The 26497-nt window shown below is 49.7% G+C and overlaps 1 protein-coding gene across 1 annotated transcript in view; it reads right to left on the minus strand.

Annotated features, from left to right (window-relative positions):
* Positions 1–19038, minus strand: part of IRS1 (insulin receptor substrate 1) — a 166193-nt gene extending 147155 nt beyond the window's left edge. The window contains exon 1 of the mRNA XM_030216732.1: positions 15177–19038. Within this exon, the coding sequence (XP_030072592.1) occupies positions 15177–18354 (3178 nt within the window). The 5' untranslated portion in view covers positions 18355–19038. The remainder of the gene's footprint in view (positions 1–15176) is intronic.
* Between the last annotated feature and the right edge of the window lie 7459 nt (positions 19039–26497).

Here is a 26497-nt window from a genome sequence, read left to right on the forward strand (position 1 = left end):
CAACAAACAGAGCAGGAAGGAATCAGCCCAGGCTTTGGACCCCAGAACATTGAAGCATCAGGGGAGCTGCCAGGAACTAGCACCCAAAATACATTGAAATTCATGCAATACCTTGCTAGTCAGTCAGGGCCTCTGCAGGCAGCTTCTGGAGTAAGCAGGACTGAAGGTGGGGCTGTGGAAGCCTCATAGAGAGCACCTGAGTGTGGGAGAACAGAACAGGAAAAAAACTTAAACACTAAGACTTTTCACATTGTTGAAACAGAGGCTGCAATTTCAGGAGAGAGACCTTTTTCCACAGAAGTGGTGGTGGAAGTTGAAACAGAGAACTTACCTGGAGAAGAGGAGGTTGTCCTGTTCCCATTGCCTGTAGTAAAAGCAGACGGCAAGGAAAAAATGCCTGGGAGGCCTCACCCACAAAGCTCTGAGGAGCAGGATGTTCCAGCCAATCAGCCTGCAGCAGGGCTAAGGACTGAAAGTGGAGATGTTCCTGCAGGGAGCTGCCTCTTAAAGGAGAATGCAGGAAGAAAAGCAGGTGAAGACAAGGAGTGGTTTTCCATAGAGAAAGCACAGGAGGCCACACAGTGTTCCCCACATAAAGGTTCAGAATGGCAAGGAACTGCGCTGCCGGGTGGCGGGATGCCATGCCCGCCCAGCACATTGGAGCAGGAGGCGCCAGCCAATCGGGCTGGAGGAGCAGGGATGGCCGCAGAGGAGAATGCTACAGCGCAGGAGGATTCCCCATGTTTGGGAGAGCGAGTGGTGCTGGAGTGCGGGAAGCCACTCTTACTTTGCAAAACGGCAGAGCAGGAAGTCCCAACGAAGCAGGACGCCAGAGGGGAGACCAGTTCCCAGGAAAACAGCGGGCCCGCACAGGGAAAGCTGGAGCAGCACGTTGCAAGGAGGGACCCAGCACAGAGAGCAGGTTCCGGGGGGGAAGGAGGGGGGGAGGAGCGGGAGGTGTTTGCCTTGCAGTGTGCGCCAGAAGGAAACTTGACTGGTACCTTTGACTTTGCAGTTGGCCAGGCTGCAGGGGTGCGAGCCAGGGGGGAGTGTTCGGGCCGGGAGGGGAGGGTTGGCTCGGTGGGCGGGGGAGGGGGTCAGGGGCATTGGGAGGGGAACAAGTATTTAGGGGAACCTGCTCTCACTGTCTCTAGCGAACGTTTTGAAGAGGACAATGGCAGGTTTTTTGCTGCAGGGGAAATGGTACAGAAGCACACTGTGAAGGCAGGGGATGTGCAAAGTCTGCTGACAGAAGGGAGAGAAGGGAGGGAGGCTGAGAGGGGAGGCAAGAGAGAGAGGGGGGGTACGGCGCAGCAGGAGCAGGGGGGTCTCAGTGCAGGAGATGGAGGAGGGGGACGGTGGGGGGTGCTCCATCCTTTGCGGCGGTAGTAGGTGGGAGGGGCGGGCGCAGGGGGAATGGGGGGGCAGGAAGCATTGGGGAAGGATGGGGGGGAGGGTGGGGGGGCCAGGTTCCCAAAAGGAGGAATGTGATTCAGTTAAGGTGGGTGGGGGAGGGGGGGATGCCAAGTAGGGATGAGGCCCTGAAGTTGGTCTTGGGTTTAGGATTTCTCCCAGAGGACCTCTATGCCTGTATCCACCCGGTGAATATCCCAGAGTATGATGTTAGTTTTCTGACCCAGCGAGGCATGGAGGTCTTCTGGGAGAAATACGAGGGGGTAAGGGGGAAAGGGGATTGGAGAAACTTTAGGGCCGTACCGATCAGCAGACCTGACCTGGTGCAGGTAACCCTGCTGGTCCGAAATGAATCCATTTCAGGGGCGGACCTGGCCTTCTGGCTACAGCGGTACGCAGAATTGCGTACCCCCTTGTCCAAACTCCCTGACCCCAGTAGGGTGTGGGCGGGAGGATGGTGTGCGCAGGTTAGGCTGAAGCAGGCAGGACACGTGACCCAGCACATTCCCTCCGCGGCGTTCATTGGCAGGGATCGGATCCTCTGCTTTTACAAGGGGCAGCCGCGGCAATGTCACAAGTGCGGGTCATTCAGACATTTTAGTATGTCGTGCCCAGTACGGCAGTGTGGGAAGTGCGGGTCTAAGGAGCATCCTACGGAGTCTTGTGCATCTATCCGGTGTAATTTGTGTGGGGGTCTGGGGCATGCATTCAGAGCTTGCCCTTGGGCCTCCCATAACGGGGGAGAGGAGGACATGGGAGGGGGCGGTCCAGTTCAGAGGGAGAGGGGGGGAGTGAATGTAGGGCGAGATCAGGTTCCCGGGGTGGGGGGGAAAGGAGCTGCGGAGGGACAGGGAGTGGGAGGTGGGGAAGGGTTGGGGGAAGGGCGGAAGCGGCAGGACGGGGCAGATGAGGGTTGGACGCGGGTGTCAAAAAAACAACGGAAGGTGACGGGGGTACGGGAGGAAGGGGGAGGGGAGGCAGGAATGGGGATAGAAGTAGAGAACAGATTTAGGGGATTGGAAGATGAGGAAGGGGGTGACGAACTGGCAGGAGAGGAAGGAGAGGATGGGATGAGCCGGCAGGATGGATTGGAAAGCATGGCAGACGCTGGAAAGGGAACAGCGGGTAAAAGGAAGAAGAAGAAGAGGGAGAAGGTTTTGAGGGACGAAGAGGAGGAAATGGTAGTGGAGGAGGTCGGGGAGGTGGGGGGCAGATTGGGGGGGGCTGAAGGGAGGGTGGGGGAGAAAAGGAGGGTAGGACAGGAGGCAGGGATGAAGGCAAGAGAGGAGAGGGAGGATGGGCTGGAGGCAGGATTGATGGAGGGGGTCGAAGAAGGGGCAGAAGGGGCGGGAGAGGAGGCAGGGGGGGGAGGGTCAGTGGACGACTCCCAAGAAGGGAGGGAGGTGGGCGAAGAAAAGAGGAAGAAGGGGAGGAAGAAAGTAAGGAAAGGGGGGGGGCTTTTTGAGCTAGGGGTCCGGGACTGGGCGGACGAGGAAGGGGAGGGTGAAGGGGAAGGGATCCCTGGAGGTAGTATGGAGCAGAGGGAAGGTAGCCAGGAGGGGCGGGGGGTATGGAACGGCACAATGATGGCTGGACTGCTGTTAACATTCGCCACACTTAATGTGGCTAGTGTCGCCTCCCAGAGGGCGAGATGCTTGGCGTTCGATGGCCTCTCTGCCGTGGCGGTGGACTGTTTTCTTCTGCAGGAGACCAGGCTGCGAACGCTGGAGGAGGTTCGGCGGGCAAAGCAGGCCTGGAGATGGGGGCCCTCTATTTGGGGTCTGGCAGGGGAACGGTATGGGGGGATAGGCATCCTCTTCAAAACATTTAAAGTAGAGATCCAGAGGGTGGTGGAGCTGGGAATTGGGAGGTGTCTGGTGTTAGATGAGAGATTGCGGGGGGTGGCTTTGCGGGTGATTAACATCTACGGGCCGCAAAGCAAACGGGGAAGGGCAGCACTGTTTGGGAAAATTCGGCCGTACCTTTACACCTCACGGCAGCTAGTTTGGGGGGGGGATTTTAACACAGTCCTGAGGAAGGAGGATAGGGGGAGGAGGGCGGCGCAAGTAGGTTACGATGGGGTACGGCTAGCAGGGATCATGAAGGGAGCGGGATTGGTGGACGCGCACATAGAGTTTGGTGGTGGGACGCAGGGTTTCACTTTTGCCCGGGGCACTTGTAGAAGTAGAATCGACCGGTTTTTAGTTCGGGGAGGGGCGTGTGGGAAGGCACCAAGGGTGGTAGAGGTTGATTTCTCAGACCACAAGATGGTGCTGGTCGAGCTGGGGGGAGGGGGGATTCACGGATTGGGGAAAGGATTGTGGCGTTTAAATCAGAAATGGTTGAGGGAGGGGGTGTTGTACCAGGAGTATTTGGAGTTTCTGGCAGACCAGGTATCCATTCAGGGTGTCTTCCCTTCCCTAGGGGACTGGTGGGAAGTTTTGAAACACCGCACCAGGGGGTTCTTTCTCCGTCAGGCGAGGAGGCAGGGGAGGGAGGTCACCCGGCTAGGAACTGCTCTGAGGAAGCGAAGGGACAATTTGATTTCCAGGGGAGGGAAGAGGGAGGACATTGAGGCCTTGCAGCAGGAGGTGGAACGGGTACAATACAATCGGTACTCTTCCCTCGTCTATGAGCGGGACTTCGGGAAGCTGCTCAGCCCAAACCCTTATGACTGCTGTAAGGAAAGAAGGGAGAGGAGGGTGGTAGAGGGGTTAAGGGATGAGGGGGGGACGCTCCAGCAGTCTAGGGAAGGTATCTTGCAGGTGGTGGGGACCCACTTTGGGCGGGCCTTTTTGGACCAACGGTTGGGGGAGGAGGCCATGGCGAGGTACATTGAGGAAACCCCAGGGGTGGGTAAGGGGGGGCCTCATCTTCGGGCCTTGCTGCGGCCGTGGACGCTGCGGGAGGTACAGGAGGCCATTGGGGCCTTGCGGCGCAGGACGGCGCCGGGGCCAGACGGACTCCCGGCAGAGTTCTACCAGCAGTTTAGGGATCAGTTGGCGCCAGTCTTGTTGGCAATCTGGGAGGCGGCACGAACAGGGGGATCCTTGCCTGAGTCGATGGGGGCATCAGCTTTGGTCCTTCTTAGCAAAGGCAAGGACCCCCAGGATGTGGCAAATTGGCGGCCGATTGCACTTCTGAACACCGACCGGAAGATCTTCGCTCACATGCTCCTTGCCCGCATGAGGAAGATCTCCGGGGAAGTGCTGGCAGCCCCGCAGGGGTGTGGGGTCCCGGGAAGGGGGGTGCTAGAGGCAGTGGCCTGGGTGAGGGAGGGCCTGGAACGTAGTCGGGTGGGAGAGGGCAGGCTGGTCGTGGCCTTGGACCAGGACAAGGCTTTCGACCGAGTGCAGTGGGGTTTTTTATGGAAGGTCCTAGACCACTATGGATTCCCGGGGGAATGGATCGCGCAACTTCAGTTATTGTATGCGGGGGCGCGATTCTTTCCCCTGGTGAATGGATGGAGGGGGGCGGAGGTGGGGATCTCGGCGGGGGTGCGGCAGGGGTGCCCGTTGAGCCCCCTGCTGTACGCTTTCGCCATTGATCCCCTGGTGAGGAGGCTGGAAGGGGGGGGGGAGGACGGGCTCAGAGGAGTGGAAGTAGGCAAAGGGAATGTGTTGCGAGTCATCGCCTATGCGGACGATATCACCGTCTGGGTGGCGGATCGCAGGGAGGGGAGGAGGCTGCAGGAGACCCTTGCAGCATACTCCCAGGCTTCGGGGTCTCGGGTAAACCTGGGCAAGAGCACCAGCTTGTGGGTGGGGCCAGAGGGACGGCGGTTTAATTTAGGTGGAGGGTTCCCGGATGGGATAGAGAAAATGAGGGTTTTGGGAGTGTATTTTGGGGGAGGGGATTACGGGCGGGAAAATTGGGAACAAAGGATAGCGGAGGCGAGGGAGAAGGTGGACCGCTGGAAGGGGTGGCGGATGCCCATGGAGGACCGGGTCCGGTTGCTGAAGAGCCAGGTGGTCCCCATGTTCCTGTTCCTGAGCTACATCTGTCTCCTGCCGGAACGCTGTTTCACGGCAATTTACAGCGTGTTCTTTCAACTCCTGTGGGGGAACAGGATGAACCCAGTTCGACGTAATTTCACTTACCGGTCGCGGGAGGAAGGGGGGGTGGGAATGGTAAACCCAGTCTTGCTATTCTCCTCCCTCTTCATCCAGTTTAACCTGGGGCGGGCGGGGGGTCTGAATGCCCCAGGATGGGTACACAGTGTTGTCCAGTGGTGGGAGGGATTTTGGGGTCCTTGGTTGGGGGGAGGTAGGGTGGGACGGTTGCGGAAAGGGTTCCCGGAGGGGGTAGGCTACTATAAATCTTTGGTAAAGCTGGTTCGGCTGTGGGACATTACATGGGAGGAAGTTAGGGCAGGACAGAGGGAGATCTGGGTGGAGCGGGTTCGCTCCCAACGCTTCTCCTCTCCCCTGGCTCTTAGGGATGCTCCGGAGCCCGTGCTGAGGCAGGGCCTGCGGTTTATTTCATCCAAACGCATCCCACACAAGTACAGGGACATTGCTTGGCTGTCCCTACATGGCAGGTTGTATGTTAGGGCAAACCTTCGGTGTAGGAACCAGCAGGACCGAGACTGCCCGAGGGGGGAGTGTGCTGGCCGGCTGGAGACCATGGACCACTTCCTGAAGGAGTGTCCATTCTCCATAGCGGTTTGCCGGAGAGTGGCTGCCTTGCTGGCCATCCCCAGCTTCACGTCCTACACCTATGCGGACTGGGTGTATGGGAGGCAGGGGGAGACGGGGCGGCTAGAGCCAGGTACCGCCTTTCTAATCTCAGTTATCATCAGATACTGCCTATGGATGGCTCGCTGCGGGGTGTCCCTGGGCCAGGAGTGCAGGTCTGCTGAGCAGGTCTCCTGGGACGTTGTCCGAGCTGTCCAGGAAGTGGCCCGATGGGAACGGGTGGAGGTGGGGGTAAAGACCTTTGGGGTTTGGTGGAAGCATGTACGCTTGAAGTTGAGTTGAATGTTTGGGGGGGGGTTGGGGGGGATGGTTTTTTGTGTAAAATTTGCATTTTTGTATAAAAGTATAGAGGGGCTGGCTTTATAACTGCACAGTGTAATGTATTGAAATTTGATTTTCCGCTTTCATTTAATAAAGGAATTCTCCAGTCTGCCCAACAAGATAAACAAGATTTAGTTACTGCATTAAGGAGCAAAATGTGTGTGTCAGACTTTCATTAGGAAGCCATGTGTGAACATTAGCACTGGGCTATAATTCAAGCTTACACTATCAGCCCCTCAGAAGATAAGCCCTTTGGGTTAAAGACTAATTGAACCTTTAAAAAAAATGATATGAATTGCATTTGGGCTAAATTTGGAAGAGCAATCTAGAAATACAAAATTATTATGACTACTGTTTATGCACTAAATATGGCAGAGGCTGGCAAGAGGCATGCTAAGTAAAAGGCAGGGAGAGATGCAAAGAATGAAAAAAAAAAAAAAAAAAGACTGATGCCTTTAAATCTAAGCATTCCAAGAAAAAAAGGCACCCGCTCCCACAGGAATGAGGAAACAGTGTCTACGGGAAGTAGTCAGCCCTTCTCCGGGATCATTATACCCCAATAGGAAAAGCAAAAACTGGGACGTTTTCCCATCGACTTCTGCAAGTGACACACCTTATTCATTCCGCCCCTCCCCCACCCCGATATTCAAAACTAACTGGCCCGGAACGGCTCCTGGCTAGCTAAATAGCATTAAAGCACCTCATCACAGATATTCAGTAGGAGATAAGCCAGTTATCTCCTGCTGAATATTGCATGACACAGCCGGTTAGGTACAGATATTCAGCACCAAACTAGCTATGTTGAGCGGTCAAATTAAGCCACTTAAATAGCAGGCCTCTCTTTGACCACTAAAATGGTTAACTGGATAGTGATGAATCTCAACATAGCTGGCTAACGTTTTAGCGGCCAAAATAAACCTGGATATTCAATGTTGGTTGTTGGATATAGCCCAGGGTTTAACGCCAGCGGCAGACAGCAAACGCGCTGCCGGCTGAATATCAGGCCCATCATACTCAGCCAAAGATCCGATGGCTGTTATATAAAGCAATATTTTGTTTAAGCAGCACTTCCTCAAGTAAAATATTTACTGCTTTTGCTACTGTATAACTCTAATGAAAGTCATAACTTACATAAAGCTATTCCAGTGAGTGAAATGACCACATTACATTTTATTTCATATTGCTCACTGGAACAAGGATACTTAGGGGTCCTTTTACCAAGCTGCAGGAAAAGGGCCCTGCGCTGGCGGCAGGGGCCGTTTTTCCTGCACACCAGAGCCCTTTTTATCGCAGCAGATAAAAAAACCCTAGAAAAATATAGCCACCCACTGCGGCGATAAGGGCTCCGGCAGTAACTCAGTGGTAACCGGGCAGCGCGTGGCGATACCCGATTACCATTTCCAGGGGTTTTCTTTTTCCCATGGAAATGACGTGCACTTGGGGCAGAACTACCACCAGCGGCCGCATTGGGCCGGCAGTAATCCCAATTTAGCGTTCAGTAAACCCACATTGGGCTTACTGACGCTGTCTAAAAGACCCCCTTAGTTAATTTTATTTATTATCTGTCAGGGTAAATATGCATTCAGAATAGCTGGATAATCTTCATGCACATTTGAAAGATGTTTTTGATATTCTTTTATATTTGGGAATAGGATTTGATATACTGCCTTTCTGTGGTTACAGAAAAGTGGTTTATGTATTATATACAGGTACTTATTTTGTACCTGGAGCAATGGAGGGTTAAGTGACTTGCCCAGAGTCACAAGGAACTGCAATGGGAATCAAACCCAGTTTCCCAGGATCGATGTCCGCTGCACTAAGCACTAGGCTACTCCTCCACTCCAGAAATGTCAGTTCTGCTTTTATATTGAGAAATCTTGCTGCTGTTTCTGTATCAACAAAGTACATCTATGATATATCCTGCCAACCTCAGGGTCCTCATTTAGCTAACATAGTTCACGATACTTAAGGCAAGAAAAGAAAAAAAAAAAACTAATGTAAAACATTTGAGCCAATATATGATACACATGGGGCCAGAATCAAATGATGCCCAAAGTTCGTTGCTAGGATGATCCTCGCTAAGCTAGTATTAGTAACATAGTAAGTGACGGCAGAGAAAGACCTGAATGGTCCATCCAGTCTGCCCAACAGTCACATTCATTAGCAACACAAGATTAAATCAACTTAGCACAGCTTAGTAAATAATGACCCCTTAAACTTCATAAAGCTGTGGGCAAAAAACGGCCCACAAAGGCTTCCATGCATGCTCGTTTTCACAACTGTTATTAATACCAACTGTTGGTATTAATAACCTGCTTTGAATTTGCATTGCAGTGACTCAATGTCAAATACAACTCTTGTGTTAAAGGTTTAATTCTGTGAAGTGACTTCACAAAAGTACGCTCTACATAAAACAGAAAAAAAACCTCTTGATTTGGGGTGGTTTTACATGATGCTAGGTATTCTGCACTATTTTTCACTCAAAAGTGCATTTAAAGGTTTAGTACATGAGGTCTCGGGTCTGAGAAATTAAGGGGTCCTTTTTTCTAAAGCTTAGCACACACTAATGGATATTAGGTCACACTAAGGGGCCCTTTTACTAAGCTGCAGTAGGGCTACCGCCGCCGCAGTAGTTCCAAAGTTAGCGCATGCAGTTTCCCATGGTAGAACATCATTTTCTATCACGAGGGCATTCCCAGCAGTTATTGGCAGCGCGGCCACATTGTCGCGTGCTGCCTGATTACTGCATGAATACCGCATGAGCCCTTACCACCTTCTAAAAAGGTGGCAGTAAAGGTTCAGGCAGTAAATACGCGCGAGCTAATTTTAATATTGGCGCACTGCCATTCACTGCCCCATTTTTAAAAGGGTCTTTTCCCCGCCATGGCAAAAAATGGCCCAGCGTGTGCCAATTTCACGCACCAAAACTAGCACAGGCCACTTTTTACCGCAGATTAGTAAAAGGACCCCTCAATGATGTACATCCTTTTATACCTATAGACCATGTGGCACTTAACACATGCTGTTGTCCTTTAGTGTACACTAAGCCTTAGTAAAAATGGTCCTATGTCAGTTGCAAAATTATAAGATCAACTCTCCCCTCCCCCACCCAAAAAAAACCCCTCAGCAAATTTAAGTAAAATTGCCACTTTCTAGTGCTGTTGGGAATGAATTTGGATCTTAGATTTAATTGCTCACTTTTCCAAATCCATGCTGAAGCCCAGTTAAAATTCAGGTACTATAGAAAACAGCTCTTTGTAGAAAAAAAATGGTTTAAAACCTTAATCTACTGAACAAAACATTTATTCTTATATAAATGGCAAGAGCAGTGTGTCCCCAAAACAAGCAGGCTGCTTTCTGACATGATTATGAATTCCTAAATGCTAGCACAACAGACCCAAATTCAAGAGGTTGCTGGTTTCACTGGAAACACTCTCCCCTCCATCACTGCTGTAGCGAAACAGTTAAGGAAATGATTAGCTTCTGCAGGGAAAGGCAACACCAGTTGTAATCTTCCAAATTCATTGCTTTTTGTATACCATTTGATTACATGCCTCATCAAAAAGTTTGAAGAGTTACAATTAAAAATCACATAACAAATGCTCATAAAAATGCAAGCTAAAATTGATCCTGACATCTCTCTTCCCCTCCTAAAAATAGCTCTAAACCTATGGGTGCTCCAGTACATGAGGCTTAGGGGTCCTTTTACTAAGGTGCGCTGAAAAATGGCCTGCGGTAGTATAGATGCGTGTTTTGGCCGCATTCAGATAATTTTTCAGCGCACGGCAAAATCAAAATTGCTGCGCGTTTATTTTGGGTCTGAGACCTTATCGACAGCCATTGGCATAGCAGTAAAGTCTCACGCGGTAACCGGGCGCTAATGACCTACGTGCGCCAAATGCTACTTGGTGTGTGTAGCTGACACATGCCAGAAAATAAAAAATATTTTTCAGACATGCGAAGCGATCACGCGCAAAAATGAAATTACCGCAAGGGCTACGTAGTAACTCCATTTTGGTGCATGTAGACGCTTACATGGCTTAGTAAAAGTGCCCCTTAGGGAAGATAAGACTCCCCTGCCAAAACCATGACCTTCCCCTACCTCTGCCGCTTCCCAATACTGCATAAGCAGTAAACAGAAGACAGGCACAGAACCACTTCCGCTATGTCCAACTCTGCTGTCTCTGCTGGTCCCGCCCCCTCTGATATACATTTCCTGTTTGAGGGTGGTGTTATCTGCACTGCCAGCAGCAGCAGCATCCACAAAGGATGCGGTTCCATGCCTCTTATTTGTCACTGCTGCTGCAACGGGGGGGGGGGGGTGGTTGCTGATGGAAAGAGAGTGCTGAGGGAGAACAAGGTGTGACGGCTTGGGGTGGGGTGGACACAGGAGGGGTAGCTTGAGATGGGGGTTAATGGACATGGAATGGAGAAAGACACAGAGGAATTGCTAGATGGATGGGGAAGGGGAGAGTCAGTTAAAGACTGGGGCATAAGAGGAAGGCAATGGGAGAGTTGGGGTCAGGGATGGACTGACAGTGATCTGGGCCCCTGGGCAATAAGGGTCATGGACCCCCCCCCCCCCCCCCAGCCAACAGATGGAAGGAGAAGGTATGCAGCACTTGAAGTCCAGATTCTCAGGCGGTCCAGATATCGCAATTTTTGAACTCTGGATTTCTAGCATCTGGATTTTTGGACTTCTACTGTATATCTAATAAATATTCTTCAGGAATATCCTGAAAACCATCCAGGATTGCTATTTGACAATGCTGTATATTGATCTAAGAAGTGAAGAGAGAAAATGAAAACCCTTTCCAGGAGTGAGGAGCTCCACAACAGAGCAGCACGGCCAGACAGAACAAAAGTGAAATCAGATTCAGGCTCCAGAACAGCTGACCCAAGCCAAAACAGAACTGAAGAGAGAAAAGATGATAAGAAGTAATCCAGAGGGAAAGTCACTGCAACACTTGTGAACATCTGTCTCCATTATGCCTTATAAGCATTTCCAAGCAGCAAGACATCTGGATGACCTCCCATCCTAAAAATGTTGCAGGAATGGACATTTAATAAATAGTCCTTCTAGAGCTACAAACATCACTAATTTATCTGCTTTCAGCGTACATGAGGTAGAATTTGTTTGGTCATAAGTGACTTTCAGTTTCAAAGGGTTGGTTTAAGCTTATTTCTTTAAAATAAGTATAGCACACAGCAGAATTGATGTGTTTTATGAGGCTTTAGCCAGACTGAATCAGCCCCAGCATTCCAGCCAGCCTGAAACGGATATCTAAGCGCTCAGAATGTGCAAGCATGTCTTCTTTCAACCCAAAGGAGCTGTCGATACAACCAAGAGCCATCAAGATTAAAAACAGCAGCAAACGCGAGCAAAGCAACAGAATCCAAGTCATGATACTACGTATCAAATGAACAGATACCAATCATACCATTACACATCATTTGACATCACAGGTTTGTTTCAATTTAGAGAACTGTAATAAGCCACTACAAAATGACATTAGGCACGGAAAGATATATTTGTCATAAAACTATCCACCTTAACATACAAGTCACACTGGACCATCTCTTTCTCTGGAATTCTAATCAACTTTGAAATTTTCAAATGGCTCCTCTATGATCCAGGCGAAACTCAGTCTATAATGTCCGTTATCATCAGGTTCTATTTTTTTTGACAAAAAGGAAGAGGAACTATAGAGCCAAGGGAGGGGAAGGGGCAGGTGAGCCAGAAGCAGGAACAATAGGAGAAACGGGGCTGGATTAGAAAGCAGGGTGACTGTTCTATAGTCTAGACTCACCCCTTTTCTTCCTCTTCCTTGAAGGCTTCCTGGAAGGGAGGAGCTAGAACAGAACATCCCTGCCTGGATCGCTGCTGCTCTGAAGTCTGCCCCACAGGAATTAAGCCCATGCTTCCTACAGTGTGACTATAGGGAGGTAGTATGGATGTGGAAGGCTCCTCCATAATAAGAGAAGCTTTCCTCTTCTTTCCATATCCTGCCCATTTCCTCATCAAGTTCCTCCCACACCTCAGTCTCAGTGAACAGCAAGAGTGTTAAATTGACCATAAGGCAGGCAGATGCTTCTCTAACCTGTTCTCCTGCTGTTGGCGCCTGCCCAGCAAGTTCACAGTTGTCTGAAAAACACATGGTATGATGCTGAATCTACAATGCACTGCATGGTCCAAACAATCTGAGGTGTGAACCACATGGGCTGGAGACGCACCAAAGGCAGGAAAAGGGTAAAGAAGTGAAGCACTAGGTCCACTGCAGCACCAACTTCAGTCTCCTGCTATCAGCTGGGATCAGCTGCTAGATGTAGACTGGGATGGTAGTGGGGCCTGGAATTAAAAAACTTACACTGGGGCCCCAGTGATCATTTCTCTGTCCAGGGGCGTAGCCAGACCTCGAGGTGGGAGGGGGCCAGAGGCCAAGGTGGGGGTGGGGGCATACTTTGGTCTTCTGCCACCTCGCCACTCCCCACCCACTGCCGTCTCTGTAAATCTTGGCTGCCTGGAGTCATGCTCAATTTCATTAAAAGGAGCGTGCCGGACGAGAGGGGAAGAGAGAGAGCAGGGCAGACAATGCAGTGGTGCCAGAGACCAGCGCTGGACAAAGGCTTCAGATGGCGGGGGTTGGGGGACACCCGCTAGCCAAACCAGGGGCCCAGAGCAAATTTGGGGGGCCCAGGCCCCCGTGGCCCCATGTAGCTACACCTCTGGCTCTGTCATTGGACACTTCCCTCCTCCTCCTCTTCTTTCCAACTGGCTGAATCAATATGGAGGGGGGGAGGGTGCGAGAAGGCTGAAGGCAGTGAAAGGTGATAAAAAGGAAGGGAAGGGTAGGGAAGAAGGGGACTGGGGAACGTGAAAGGAACAGTGCATTATGTGTATGTAATGAGATCACATGTAATGAAAGAAGCCATATAAAGACTAACTCAAAATAACCTGATCCTTAGCTGGGCTCTAGTATTAATATTGAAAATGCGACCACACCATGCCTCCGAGGTTACGTTTCACTAATAAGTTAAACAACTGGCTTTATTGAAAGGATTATATTATCTTTGAGTGCATGACTAGGAACACAAACATATACTTATTTATTCAATATCACAATTCCTCATATAAGGGAGAAGGGGTGGAAGGAACACTGTCAGGAACTCCAGGGACAGAAAGCAGTAGAACCAGAGGAAGGGCCAAGAAGACTTATTTTATTAATATGGCTTAATAAGGCATGTTATATTTGTTAGGAAGCAAAGTTGAGGGATATGTGCCACTAAAGTAATTACTTTCCAGGATACTGTGATGTATGTTGAGAGGTTGACCAAAATCAAGTCTACTATAATAGCAAAGTTTAAATTATGGGCTAATGCTGCTTCAATTAAAAATGTCAGTGTTTCCAAGGTTTCTAGAAGTGTGCAAGTAGTTTATGTTGATGTAGGACAGATTTACTTAGAAATCCATTATAAACTGCACACTAAGGCATTATTTAAGCATACCAAGCACTACTCACACCTATATGCCTAGTGCCCCCCCACCCCCAATGTCAGATCTGGCTACGCCTGACTAGTTTACTGGCATGCTTTGCGGTCTGTATGGCTGCTTTGTAGCCTGCAGACCTCAGATCTGGATGTTTTTGCCTTTTCAGCAAACTACTTCAAACATGTTTGGAGGAAATAAAACAGAACAAGTGGGATCAAGGAATTTGCCACCGCCTCACGTTTAATAAACGTATCTGTCAGAATGAAGACAAAACCAGATAGACATTCTGCACCTCTGAAGCACAGCTGATGGGGGAAAAAAGATAAGCTGCTACCTTTTGACAGCTACTACTTAAACAGGAGTTGCAACAGCCTTGGAGTGAAATGCTACACCTAGCTTGCCAAATAAAAACAATCTTAATACATTCCTGCCAAAATCGCAGCCCAAGAGTTTATTCTTCTTATATATCACCTGCAATCAATGATGGGCAAATAGACAAAACGGCAGTGAATTATTTACTGGTACTTTCTGGAAACACCCTTACAACTCTTTGTGGTGCAATTCAGAGACTGAACCATACACACGTGCCAACATGTTTCCCGTTCTGCCAGCTTTCAGAAGCGTGCCTGATAAAAGTGTTCCCATGCACAAAAATGACAAAATAAAAACCATCTGTAAGTACAAGCAGGCAGCGTGGGCAGGATGAATACTATCATTCCTTTAAGCATAAAGGGTACCAGTTTACTCAAGCAGGTTTACGGATTGCCAGGGGGTGGAGCTGGCAAGATGTATCAAATAGACATGCTTACTTCCTTCACAAGCAAAAGAGAAATACAACCTGCCTGCATTCAGCTACATGTGTTTGTTAGATGACATGTCAAAGATGTTCTAGGATATCAATGCAATACTGTCACTTATGCAGGTTTATTTTTCAATACATTCTAGTAACTGTGTTATATTAACACAGAATTGTTGCACCAAAAATTGAAACGTATTTACTGCAATCTTGAATTAGCACTAATGAATGTTAGTAGAGCAAGCTTTTCAGGCTTAACGTTTTGATCACATTCCATCATCCACTGTCTCACACTTTCCATGAAACAACGCTAAGAAATGCTAAAAGGCAGCATATTTTGGATTCTCGGGAATCCTATTTCTCTACAAGGGCAATCAATGGGTTTTCTCTTCAACCCACACAGAGATGTCAATCAAACAGGAATACTTGGAAAAATAAAACAGTGCATTATCACACCCACCTTCAGTTTTTGCTGAATTACTTCTGAAGTCCTCGGACATCTGAAACGTGATGCTTGCATATGCACTTAAATCATCGCTGGAGGTACTTCCACAAGGCTGGCTGGGAGATTTGGGCTGCAGGGGGGGAGCGCCCTCCTGGCTGTTCAAATCCTTGGCCAGATCTAGATCAATATAGTTCAGGCCATTTTCCAAAGTCCCGATATTGGTGAAGAGGCCGATCCCCGCCTGCTGCTGCTCTTTTCTCAGCTCGCCCGGCTTGAGCCACACGTTTTCGAAAGAAGCCGAGCTGTGGCGTTTCACATCTTCGCCGCAGGGCAATGAAGACACAGCGGCCCGAGCGGTGGTAGGGGTGGATGAGAAGGTCTCCGAGCTGTGGCGCCTCCTGCCCTGGGGGTCAGCTCGGATGACTTTGGCACTCTGACTGTGGCTCGGGCTGAGGCTGACCCGGGTGAAGGCGCTGAGCCCCGATCCTTGGCCCAGGAGTGAGTCCGGCAGCGACGGAGCTCCAGGCCCCGCCTGGGGCTCCTGCGGGGCTCTGCCCTGCACCTCGGCGTAGCAGCCACCGTTGCTGCTATTCACCACCGCAGCTGCGATGTCAGCGTAGTCCGCGCAGGCGGCGCCCAGTTGCATGCTCACATAGTCCCGGGACATGGGCTGCTGCAGGTGGGGGACTCGGTGGCCGCGCGAAGGCGGGGGCGCATAAACGGGAGGGCCCCCCAGCCCCATGTGCATGTACTCGGCCAGGTTCTCCCGCTGCGGGATCACCCTGCTCTCGATGTAGGCGGGGGGCGAACACAGGGCCACCGAGCCGTAGGAGAAGGCTTTGTCGCCGATCTCGATGCTGACGTACTCGCCGGGGCTCTTGGGCTCTGGGGGCTCGCGGACACGGGGCAGAGTGCTGGCTTTGCTGCCATACAGGGACAGGCGGGTGGGTCTGGCCGGCCTGCTGCTCTTGGAGTCCACTTTGCTGGCGGCCTCGTTCGGTCCTCGCGGCCCCCCTCCGCCCTCCGGGCCCCCCAAGCTGTCGCTGCTGGTGGAGGAGGAAGAGGAGTCCTCTGCGCAGAGCAGGCGGCCGGAGAGGGCGGCTGAGGGACGTAGCGGGCTCTCGTCCTGCTGGCGGTGGACGTGCTTGAAGGAGCGGGGAAGGGAGAAGTAGGAGTAGATGGGCTTGTGCGGCTCGTCGGCTGGGTTCAGGTAGCAATCGGGAGGGGTGCTGGTGGTGGAGCCGCTGGCCGGGGACATGTTGATGTAGTCGGCGCAAGGCAGCTTGCCCTCGTTGCTCTCCACGGAGAGTTTGGGGTTGGCCCCGTTGGTCCACATCTTGCCGTAGCTGTCGGGCGAGCAGCTGCCGCTGGGCGACATCATCATGTAGCCATTGGAGTCCACCTGCGGGTGCCGCCTAGGGTTGATGATCTGTTGCGGGGCAGAGACGCTCTTGGGGCTCATGGGCATGTAGTCGTTGCTCTTGGCGGGCACCGGGGCCACTCCCGGTGACATGGGCATGTAGCCATCATCCGTGCGCTTGCCCCTGTCCGAGCCCTCTAGATGCAGCACGTCCAGGCACTCCTCGGGGTAGGAATGAGTGGGCACGAAGGCAGAGTGGCGGTAGGGCGCCGCCCGGGGGCAGGAGTAGGAGGGCATCATCTCAGTGTACTCCTCAATGGAGGCGATGGAAGACTGGGAGGGGGTCTTCTGATGCACCACGGCGGGCGGCGAGGTGCCTGCCGAGTGAGTCCTCTTGCGGAACACTTTCTCCGGGTCGGCCTCTTCCCCCCTGCAGGGGGCGCCCCGCGGGTGGCCCCGGGCGAAGTGGCCATTGGGAGCCAGGCCGGGCTTGCCCATGCAGATGTAGTTGCCCAGGTCTTCCTCCCTGGCCGGCGGGGTGCTGTGGCCCAGGGAATCCGGGGTGACGCTGCGGAAAGAGCTCCTGAAGTCGCAGGGGCTGGAGCCGTACTCGTCGGAGGAGATGAAGCCGCCGTCGCTGGGGGAGCCCGACACGGAGGCGCTGGACCTGCGAGGGAAGAGGCAGTCGGAGGTGGAGCCGTGGCCGCTGGTGCTGCTGGACGACAGGCTGACGGGGCTGGTGGCCGAGGGCGAGCAGCGGGAGGACGGCATGGGGATGGAGCGGCTGTGGTTGAGGGGTGGGTGGAGGCGGGCGGCGCCCCGGTGCCGGTGCGAGTGAGTGCGCGTGGCCCCCGGGCTCACCGGGCTGCCGTCCACCGAGGCCGGCCTGGACATGGTGCCCTCGCCGTCGCTGGAGGCTCGCACCCTGAACGAGCTCTGCTTGGCCACGTTGGCAGGCGAGGTGGCGGTGACGCTCTCGGTACGGGATCGGCGGCTCAGGCCCACTTGGCTGGGCGGCAGGTTGCTGATGTGGTGCCGCCGTAAGGGCACCGAGATGGGGTTGGAGCAATTGGACGACGACTGGCTCTTGCTGCGAGGGCGGAACTCGTCGCTCATGGCTTTCATGGCCTCCAGGATGGTCTCGTGCATGTTCTGAGCCACCACCGAGTCGTCCACCTGCATCCAGAACTCGCCCGGCCCGGTCACCGCCGACCTGCCCACCTCGATGAAGAAGAAGTTCTCGGAGTGGCCGCAGCGCCGGATGTTCATCAGCTGCAGCACCACGGCCGCCGCGTCCGAGTTCAGCTTCACGAAGCTGATAGTCTTGTGGGTCAGGCAGAGCCGGTAGACGCCGATCAGGTTCTTCGTCTGCCCCAAGCCTTTGGGCTTCAGGATCACTTGCCACACTTCTTTGAAAGCCGGCCCCGGGGCCACCTCTCCGTAGCTGTCTTCGCCGTCGCCCTCGCCCGGGGCATCCTGGCTCTTCCCCCTGTTGTGCAGTTCCACCAGGCACTGGTACCAGCTCTCCTGCTCTTGCTCGCTGTCCGCCGCCACAGCGAAGTACTCGTCCTTCGTATAGAGGGCTACCAGGTGCTTGTTCTTGGAGTCCGCTCGCTTGTTGATGTTGAAGCAGCTTTCCAGCGGGATGGACCTCTTCGGGGCTCCGGATTTGTGTCTCCACTTTTTCTCGTTCTCGTAGTACTCCAGCCTGGCTGGCCCCGACTCGCTGCTAGTCCTTAAGACGAAAAAGCGCTTGTGCATGCTTTTGGGTTTCCTCAGATAACCCACCTTCCGCACGTCGGAAAAGCTCTCGTTGTCACTGGGGCTTGCCATGGTGGCCGTTGCACCACGAGGGGAGGAAGAAGCAATCACGGATTGATCACAGAAAATGCATACAAAAAAGTAGGGCAGGTTTCTCTTCGACTATCGAAACAATAAAATAGGATAGAAATTAAGAAAAAAATAGAATGGGGGGTGGGAGTCAAACTCGTCGCCTCCAAGCTTTTTTTTTTTTTAATCTGATGCCAAAATAACCCGTAGATGATCCAGTCTCTTTTTAATAAGTCCAATCAAATCCTTCCCAAACGAAAGTGACACTCCGGCCAGGGAGAAATTCATCTTTCATGCGCTGCTTGGGCTTCTTCTGCAGCCCAAGCACAAGTTTGCGCCTGCAAGTAACAATTCAGAAAACTGGGAAACAAATTCTCTCCTTTAGTGTCTTCTCACCACAAGTCCGGATCTCCCACCGCTGCTTCGTCTCCTGCCACAATAGTACTATCCAAAAAAAAAAAAAAAAACACCCACTGCGTGTGCGCGACCCCATTCAGTCCCATCTCAGTGGAAAAGAAAGTGCCATTTCAACAGAAAATGATAGCAGCCAGCTCCCCCTCGTTAGCAGCTGCAGCCCAAAGGGATGGAAGCCCGGGCTGACAAAAAAAAAAAAGAAAAACATGGGGGGAATGAAAAGGGGACTCGTTCGTCAAGCGACTTCTCAGAGTTTGTGCAAATGCCCCGAACCAAAACAAGCCAAAGCCGCTGTGTCTACGTTTCCCGAGGCGCGCGCACACACACACACACGCGCGCGCCCCCACCCCCTGCAGTGGACAGGAGCCACCGCCTCCGAGTTCGTCTCTGTGAAGATCAGCACAAAGCACGTGACAAATGCATGGCCCGGCCCCCGCTACAACCTATCCTGTTGACACAACATTCCAATGTTGGCGGCCTCCTTCAGACCGCCAGCGTATTAACCAAGGAGGTTTGCTCCCCGGCCTAGCCCGCAGTAAAAAGGGGGGGAATCCCCAGTTGATTGGTTACGTCGTCTGCCAATTCAAAACTTAAGGTTCTCTAACCCCACCCACTACAAAATGATAACTAAGATAGGTTGAAGATCAGCGTAGTAAAAAGGCGTAGACTCCGTCTCCGTTCGGCGGTGTTATTTATAAACTAGTGGTTGTGAATGTCTGTAGTGTGGAACTTTGATCGATAGCTCTTACTAGGAGGCAGTATAAGATGCCCACCCAGTGTAGATTGCAAATAGAGCTCTGTCGCTGTGGCAGACTGTTGCCTTCTGCTTTATGCTGGTGGCTTTCCCAGTGCTAACAGCTAGCAGACGGGGTGGTGAAGAAAATCAGCCATCTCACGCCGTGCTCCAAAGTTATTATTTATTTTATATGCAATTGTCGCGCTATATTGCAAACAAAAAAAGTGTTTTAAATGAACAAAGCACCCCGACGCTGTTCTTTCTTCACTTCCCCATGTTTCTGTTTTGCTAGTGATATGTTTCTTTGAAAATGCAAAGGAGATTTGCTCTCGGACTACAAACATCATCACATCACTTCTGGTTTCTGATTATAGCTCGGCCTTGCCTCCATCTCTTTTGATGTCTGGAATTCTTCGAGGTGGAAATACAAGTTCTAAAGTGTACTGCTACTGCCTGGTTTTTTCGGGACAGAAAAGGGCGGGGTAGGACTAGAATTTACAGCTCCGAGGTCCCTTCACTCATGCTTCACAGGTCTCACTGGATGACAGTTTTAATTCTCATTGAATAGGATTTCCAGTGTAAGTGATTGAAAAACGCACGTAGACCTTTATTATACTATAGGTACATAAGGGGGGCATGGCAGATGGCAACTGCTAGTCAATTATAGAAAATAAATTGCTCGATGCCGCCATCTATAGGCCGTTCGAAAAATGTATCTATGTATTCCACTGCATTTTCCTAGGCTTTTTCACTCCTTCAATTGCATTGTATAGGGGCATTTTCAGTAATGTCCCTCAATTATAAGTTTAAAACCTCATATTATCACTGACCAATACATTTCTTTGCCTTCAACCGTATAGTTAAGAAAGATCAAGCAGTATATCCTGTAATAGGTGCCCTACATTAAAAGAGCAGTGTACATTTGTCCGTTTTGAGGGTTGAGAAAATGAGGCCTCTTGGTTAAAATAAAACAGAGGATAGTGGCAACTTAGGAGCTGGAGGAAATCTGTTGTTTAAAGCATCAGGGAAAACAAAGTCTTACAACTTAGCTTTTTTGGATTATGATGCAGTCCAATCACATTTCCTTACCTGGTTGCAGAAAATATGGAGTCTTGTTTAACAGATTTTAAAAAAATCGTTTGATCTTCTTATTTTACTCATTTGTTTGGGGGGGATGGGACCAAGTATCCTCCTTTTAGGACACATTGTTGGCAAAAGCTACCATTTGGCAGTAAGAATTTAGGGGAACCGGCATATATGGCAAACATTAGAAGTTGAAAAGGAGTTTTTCCCTGACTTCGCTAAGTCCTATATAATGCTGCACAATGAGAAACACAAGCATGGATGGTCAATGAAGTAGCGACACATTTTTGGACTAACACAACTGACTAATTTCAACATAGTGACCACGTGGAAGGCGAGGCGTCCACTGAGTATCCAACAGAGACTAAAATAATCTGATATTAATTAAGACAGTTGTATAATTGTAAAACATATAATGCTCAAATGTGTGCTGTTTTCAATGTTGCTACCAATGTTATCGTAAATATTGTTTAGAGCAGCATAGGGCAAGAAGTCAGTGATACCGATTAGAGTAATATGTTTTAATGTAATTATAATAATTAAAAGTATATTTTCTTGAATTATTACTAGAGCTGTTTTGATATTAATAGTAAGAATTTATTGCCAGATCTCTGAAGTGAAGTAGTGATCTGTTGGGGGTGGGGGTGGGGGGTTACCAGACATTGAAGATGTAAAAATATATATATATCACTGGAAACTATGCCAAGTCTTTTGAAAGTTCTAGTCAGAAAACATTTTTGTACCATTTTTTAAAAGGTATTTGATTCATGCATTCTTTAAGAACATGGATGAACAGCAAGTGAATCAAATATTTTTATCCCTGAATTGATGAACACTGCACAATTCAGCCTACTGGATTTGAAGATGTATCCAGGATAAATAAGATGCCAACCATATGATAACCTTCAACAGAAGCATTTAAATACTGTGCATGATTTCCATAAGATGCTGGAAGCTAGCATTGATCCAATCAAGGACAAGAGGGCCTCAAATGAATTTGGAAGAAGGATAGCTCCAAAGGAGTGTGAGAAAAATATTTCTTTGCTGGGAGGGTGAAGACTTATAAGAATATTTATTTATTTTTATCCAGCACTTGATATACCACAAATTGTCCATAAGGTGACTATTCGGTTTACAAATAAAATCAATTAGAGAAGGGATATATGAGGAGGATGAAAGTTTATATAGAAGAGCCAAAGGACTCAGTAAACAGACGTGTCTTGAGTAAAACCTTGAATTTGGGATAGGAGGCTTCTGAATGGATGCATAATGGGAGAGAATTCTGGAAGGAAGGTCTTAGGAAACTGAAATTGGTCTCTTGAGATATTGAAAGACAGAAAGAGGGGAGGGAAGGAACTGTAAGCAAATTAACAAAGGCAGAACGGAGGGAATGAGGAGGAATTAGGGAGTGGAAGAGAAGAGATATAGGCTGCTGCGGATTGAAGGTGGGACTTAAAGACCAGACAAAGAAGCTTGAATTTGATATGAGCAGAAACTGGGAGCCAGCACTTCCAGCACTGGGTGGAACTAACACCAGCACCCGCGTTAGGCCAGCGGTAACTCCAGAATGGCTGGGATCAGGGGCGTAGCTACGGGTGGGCCTGGGTGGGCCCAGGCCCACCCAATTTCAGCTCTGGCCCGCCCACTCCCATTGCTCCCATTGCCGGCCACTGCTGCTTTTCCTGTTGAGCAGCAGGGCCGGCGCTACAAAAAGAAGAAGCGCTCAGCTGATTGAGCTGAACGCCGCCACCAACGTTAACAACAAGAAAAAAATGTAAAAAAAAAAAAAGCGCGGCACCGTAGGCAGCCTCGAAGCATTGGCTGCTGGCTCTGCAGGCTCCTCCCATCTCGTACGTCACTGCCCCTGGAGCGAAACAGGGCCAGTGACGTAAGAGACGGGAGGAGCCTGCAGAGCCAGCAGCCAATGCTTCGAGGCTGCTTGCGGTGCCGCGCTTTTTTTTTTTAAACATTTTTTTCTCGTCTTTAGCATTGGTGGCGGCGCTCAGCTCAATCAGCTGAGCGCTTCTTCTTTTTGTAGCTGGGGCTGGCGGGCCTGAATCGGGTGGGCCTGAATCGGATGGCAGGATGGGGACTGGGGAGAAAGAGGGAAAACGGATGGCAGGATGAGGACTGGGGAGAAAGAAGGAAAACGGAAGGATGGGGAGAGAAAGAGGGAAAACGGATGGCAGGATGGGGACTGGGGAGAAAGAGGGAAAACAGAAGGATGGGGAGAGAAAGAGGGAAAATGGATGGCAGGATGGGGACTGGGGAGAAAGAGGGAAAACAGAAGGATGGGGAGAGAAAGAGGGGAAAACGGATGGCAGGATGGGGACTGGGGAGAAAGAGGGAAAACGGATGGCAGGATGGGGACTGGGGAGAAAGAGGGAAAACGGAAGGATGGGGAGAGAAAGAGGGAAAACGGATGGCAGGATGGGGACTGGGGAGAAAGAGGGAAAACAGAAGGATGGGGAGAGAAAGAGGGAAACGGATGGCAGGATGGGGACTGGGGAGAAAGAAGGAAAACGGAAGGATGGGGAGAGAAAGGGAAAACGGATGGCAGGATGGGGACTGGGGAGAAAGAGGTAAAACAGAAGGATGGGGAGAGAAAGAGGGAAAACGGATGGCAGGATGGGGACTGGGGAGAAAGAGGGAAAACAGAAGGATGGGGAGAGAAAGAGGGAAAATGGATGGCAGGATGGGGACTGGGGAGAAAGAGGGAAAACGGAAGGATGGGGAGAGAAAGAGGGAAAACGGATAGCAGGATGGGGACTGGGGAGAAAGAGGGAAAACGGAAGGATGGGGAGAGAAAGAGGGAAAACATGGCAGGATGGGGACTGGGGAGAAAGAGGGAAAACGGAAGGATGGGAAGAGAAAGAGGGAAAACACATGGGAGGATGGTAGAGAACGAGGGAAAATGGAAGGATGGGGAGAGAAAGAGGGAAAACAGATGGCAGAGAAAGAGGGAAAATGGAAGGATGGGGTGAGAAAGAGGGAAAACACATGGGAGGATGGCAGAGAAAGAGGGAAAACGGAAGGATGGGGAGAGAAAGAGGGAAAACAGATGGGAGGATGGCAGAGAGAGGGAAAACGGAAGGATCGGGAGAGAAAGAGGGAAAACGGACGGAAGGATGGCAGAGAAAGAGGGAAAACGGAAGGATGGGGAGAGAAAGAGGGAAAACAGACGGAAGGATGGCAGAGAAAGAGGGAAAACTGATGGAAGGATGGCAGAGAAAGAGGGAAAACGGAGGGATAGGAAGAGAGACACTGGATGGAAGGATGGGGAGAGAAAGAGGGGAGATGGATGAAAGGATGCAGAGAGAAAGGGGCGAGACTGGAAGGATGTAGATAGAGAAGGGACACTGAACAGAAAAGGGTAGAGAGATAGACACTGGTTAGAAGGAGGGAGAGAGAGACATTAGATGGAAGGATCAGGAGAGAGGGTAGATGGGTGGAAGGATGGGGAGAGAAAGAGGGAAGACGCTGGATGGAAGGGTAGGGAGAAAGAGGTGACACTGGATGGAAGGATGCAGAAAGAAAGAGGGGAGACTACTGGAAGGATGGGGAGAGAGAGGGGAGACACTGGAAGGATGGGGAGAGAAAGAAGAGAGCTGCTGGATGGAAAAGGAGAGTAGTGAAAGACTGGAGAATAAGAGGAAGGGGCATGGGGAGAACAAGGGTGAGAAAAAGATGAAAAGCCATAAGTAGATGAAGGAAATTAAAGAATGGATAGTAAGAATTAATTAAATCTGGACAGAGAGAGAGAGGCAGAAAAATATTGAAGAAAGCAAAGAAAAGGAGAGAAAATGACAAATGGCCAGGAAACCCTGGCAGAAGAGTTAAGCGAAAACAAAGGAAAGCAGAATCTAGAGACTGGGAGCAACACAATGAGAAAAAGTAAATGGCCATACAACAAAGGTAAAGAAAATAATTTTATTTTTAATTTAGGATAAAGTAATATGGTGTTAATAAAGTTTCAGAGACCAATACTTCCTTCCTTAGGTCAGGAGAGGATACCGTAACAGCATTATACTGACCTGAGGCAGGAGGTTTTGGCCTCTGAAAGCTCACTGAAAAGGATTAGGCTATTAAATAAATTGTCTGAAATCTGATGCACTGAAAAGCAGCACTTTACCCTGTGTGACAAATGTATCTGAGTGTGACTACATTTTGCTGGGGGAGGGGGGTAGAGAGAAAATTTTGTGCCCACCCACTTTGGGTTCAGGCCCATCCAAAATTGGCAGTCTGGCTACGCCACTGGCTGGGATAGAGGTTCTCCGTTAGTGAAACAATTACATTGGTTACCCATCGAGGCTAGAACATTATTCAAGTTATGTACCTTTGTATTTTATACTATTTACTGTTCAGCTGCATTACCATTTATCTCAGTCTTTTTCTTCTCTTTTATAGATCATCTCGATCTATAAACTGAATTTTTCATTTTCATCAGCTGCACGTATTAAATATGAATGTATTCATGTCCTTTGTCTTTCATACCAGGCAGCGAAAGTAAGGAATTCTTTACCATTAATTATCAAATTGGAAACAAACAACTCTAGTTTTAAAAAGAAATTAAAAGCTCACTTGTTCAGTCAATTTTAGGGACATTAAAATGCAAGTTATACATTTTGTATATTCTCAGTAGGCTATACTTTCTTCTTATTGTTCTCTACATTGAACCTTATATGATAAGTGCAGAACAGAAGTACAGCATTGTATTATATTGTTAGCATCCAATTATTGATGTTAATTAGCTCATTAATCAAGTAGGGTGCACATCCATCTCTGAATTGCACCCTTTATAGAATCTGGGGATAATGTCCCAGTTATGCCAGACTTCCTGAAGAGTAGTAGAAGCCAAAAGAGTAACAAAATTCAAGCACAACTGGAACATTATATTCTTATGGACCATAGTGACAGGGCAAGGGAAGGAAGAGACAAGAGACAGAGGAGGGTGGAGGATACGTGGAATGCCCTCCCACGGGAGGTGGTGGAGATGAAATCGGTAATGGAATTCAAACGTGCTTGGGATAAACACAAAGGAATCCTGTTTAGAAGGAATGGATCCACGGAATCTTAGCAGAGATTGGGTGGTGATGCCGGTAATTGGGAAGCAAAACCGGTGCTGGGCAGACTTCTATGGTCTATGCCCTGATCGTGACTGAATAGATACGGATGGGCTTGAGTGTAAATTTTAAGGGGCTTCGACTTTAGCTTCAGAATGTTTAGTAGAAGGTCAGTGTTGGTCAGACTTCTACGGTCTGTGCCCTGCCCTGAGAATGGCAAGGACAAATCAAACTCGGGTATACATGTAAAGTATCACATACCATGTAAAATGAGTTTATCTTGTTGGGCAGACCTGATGGACCGTACAGGTCTTTATCTACTGTCATTTACTATGTTACATCAACAAAGTAAACAGGTACAAATGGCCACACTAGGAGAAACCAGGCATTTCTTATATCGGTTTTCTTGCATGCAACTTTGCCTTCTTGTTTATTAGGAATTACATCTGATGAATTCAAAGACGTTTTACATTCACATAACATGAAATAGGTGCAATGCATTTGAAATCCCTTTTACACCTTATTCCTCCTATATTCAATTTAATTCTACACCCGATTCCTCCTTTGTTCAATTTACTTATCTGCTAACCCATTATTATTACCTTTACTACAAATTGTATATTCTTTATACGACTTATAATTCTTTTATTGTTACTAAGTAAGCCGCATTGAGCCTGCCATGTGTGGGAAAGCGCGGGGTACAAATGTAATAAATAAAATGCTACCCAAGTGAAGCTTTAATATATAATACGTGATATGTAATCTGCTTTGAACTAATTGGTAAAAGGGAGAAAATAAAAGAATAAATTAAATTAAGTGATGACAGGGTACACTGTGCAGCTGTACATTG

This window comes from Microcaecilia unicolor, chromosome 10 (assembly GCF_901765095.1).
Source record: "Microcaecilia unicolor chromosome 10, aMicUni1.1, whole genome shotgun sequence".
Lineage (NCBI taxonomy): Eukaryota > Metazoa > Chordata > Amphibia > Gymnophiona > Siphonopidae > Microcaecilia > Microcaecilia unicolor.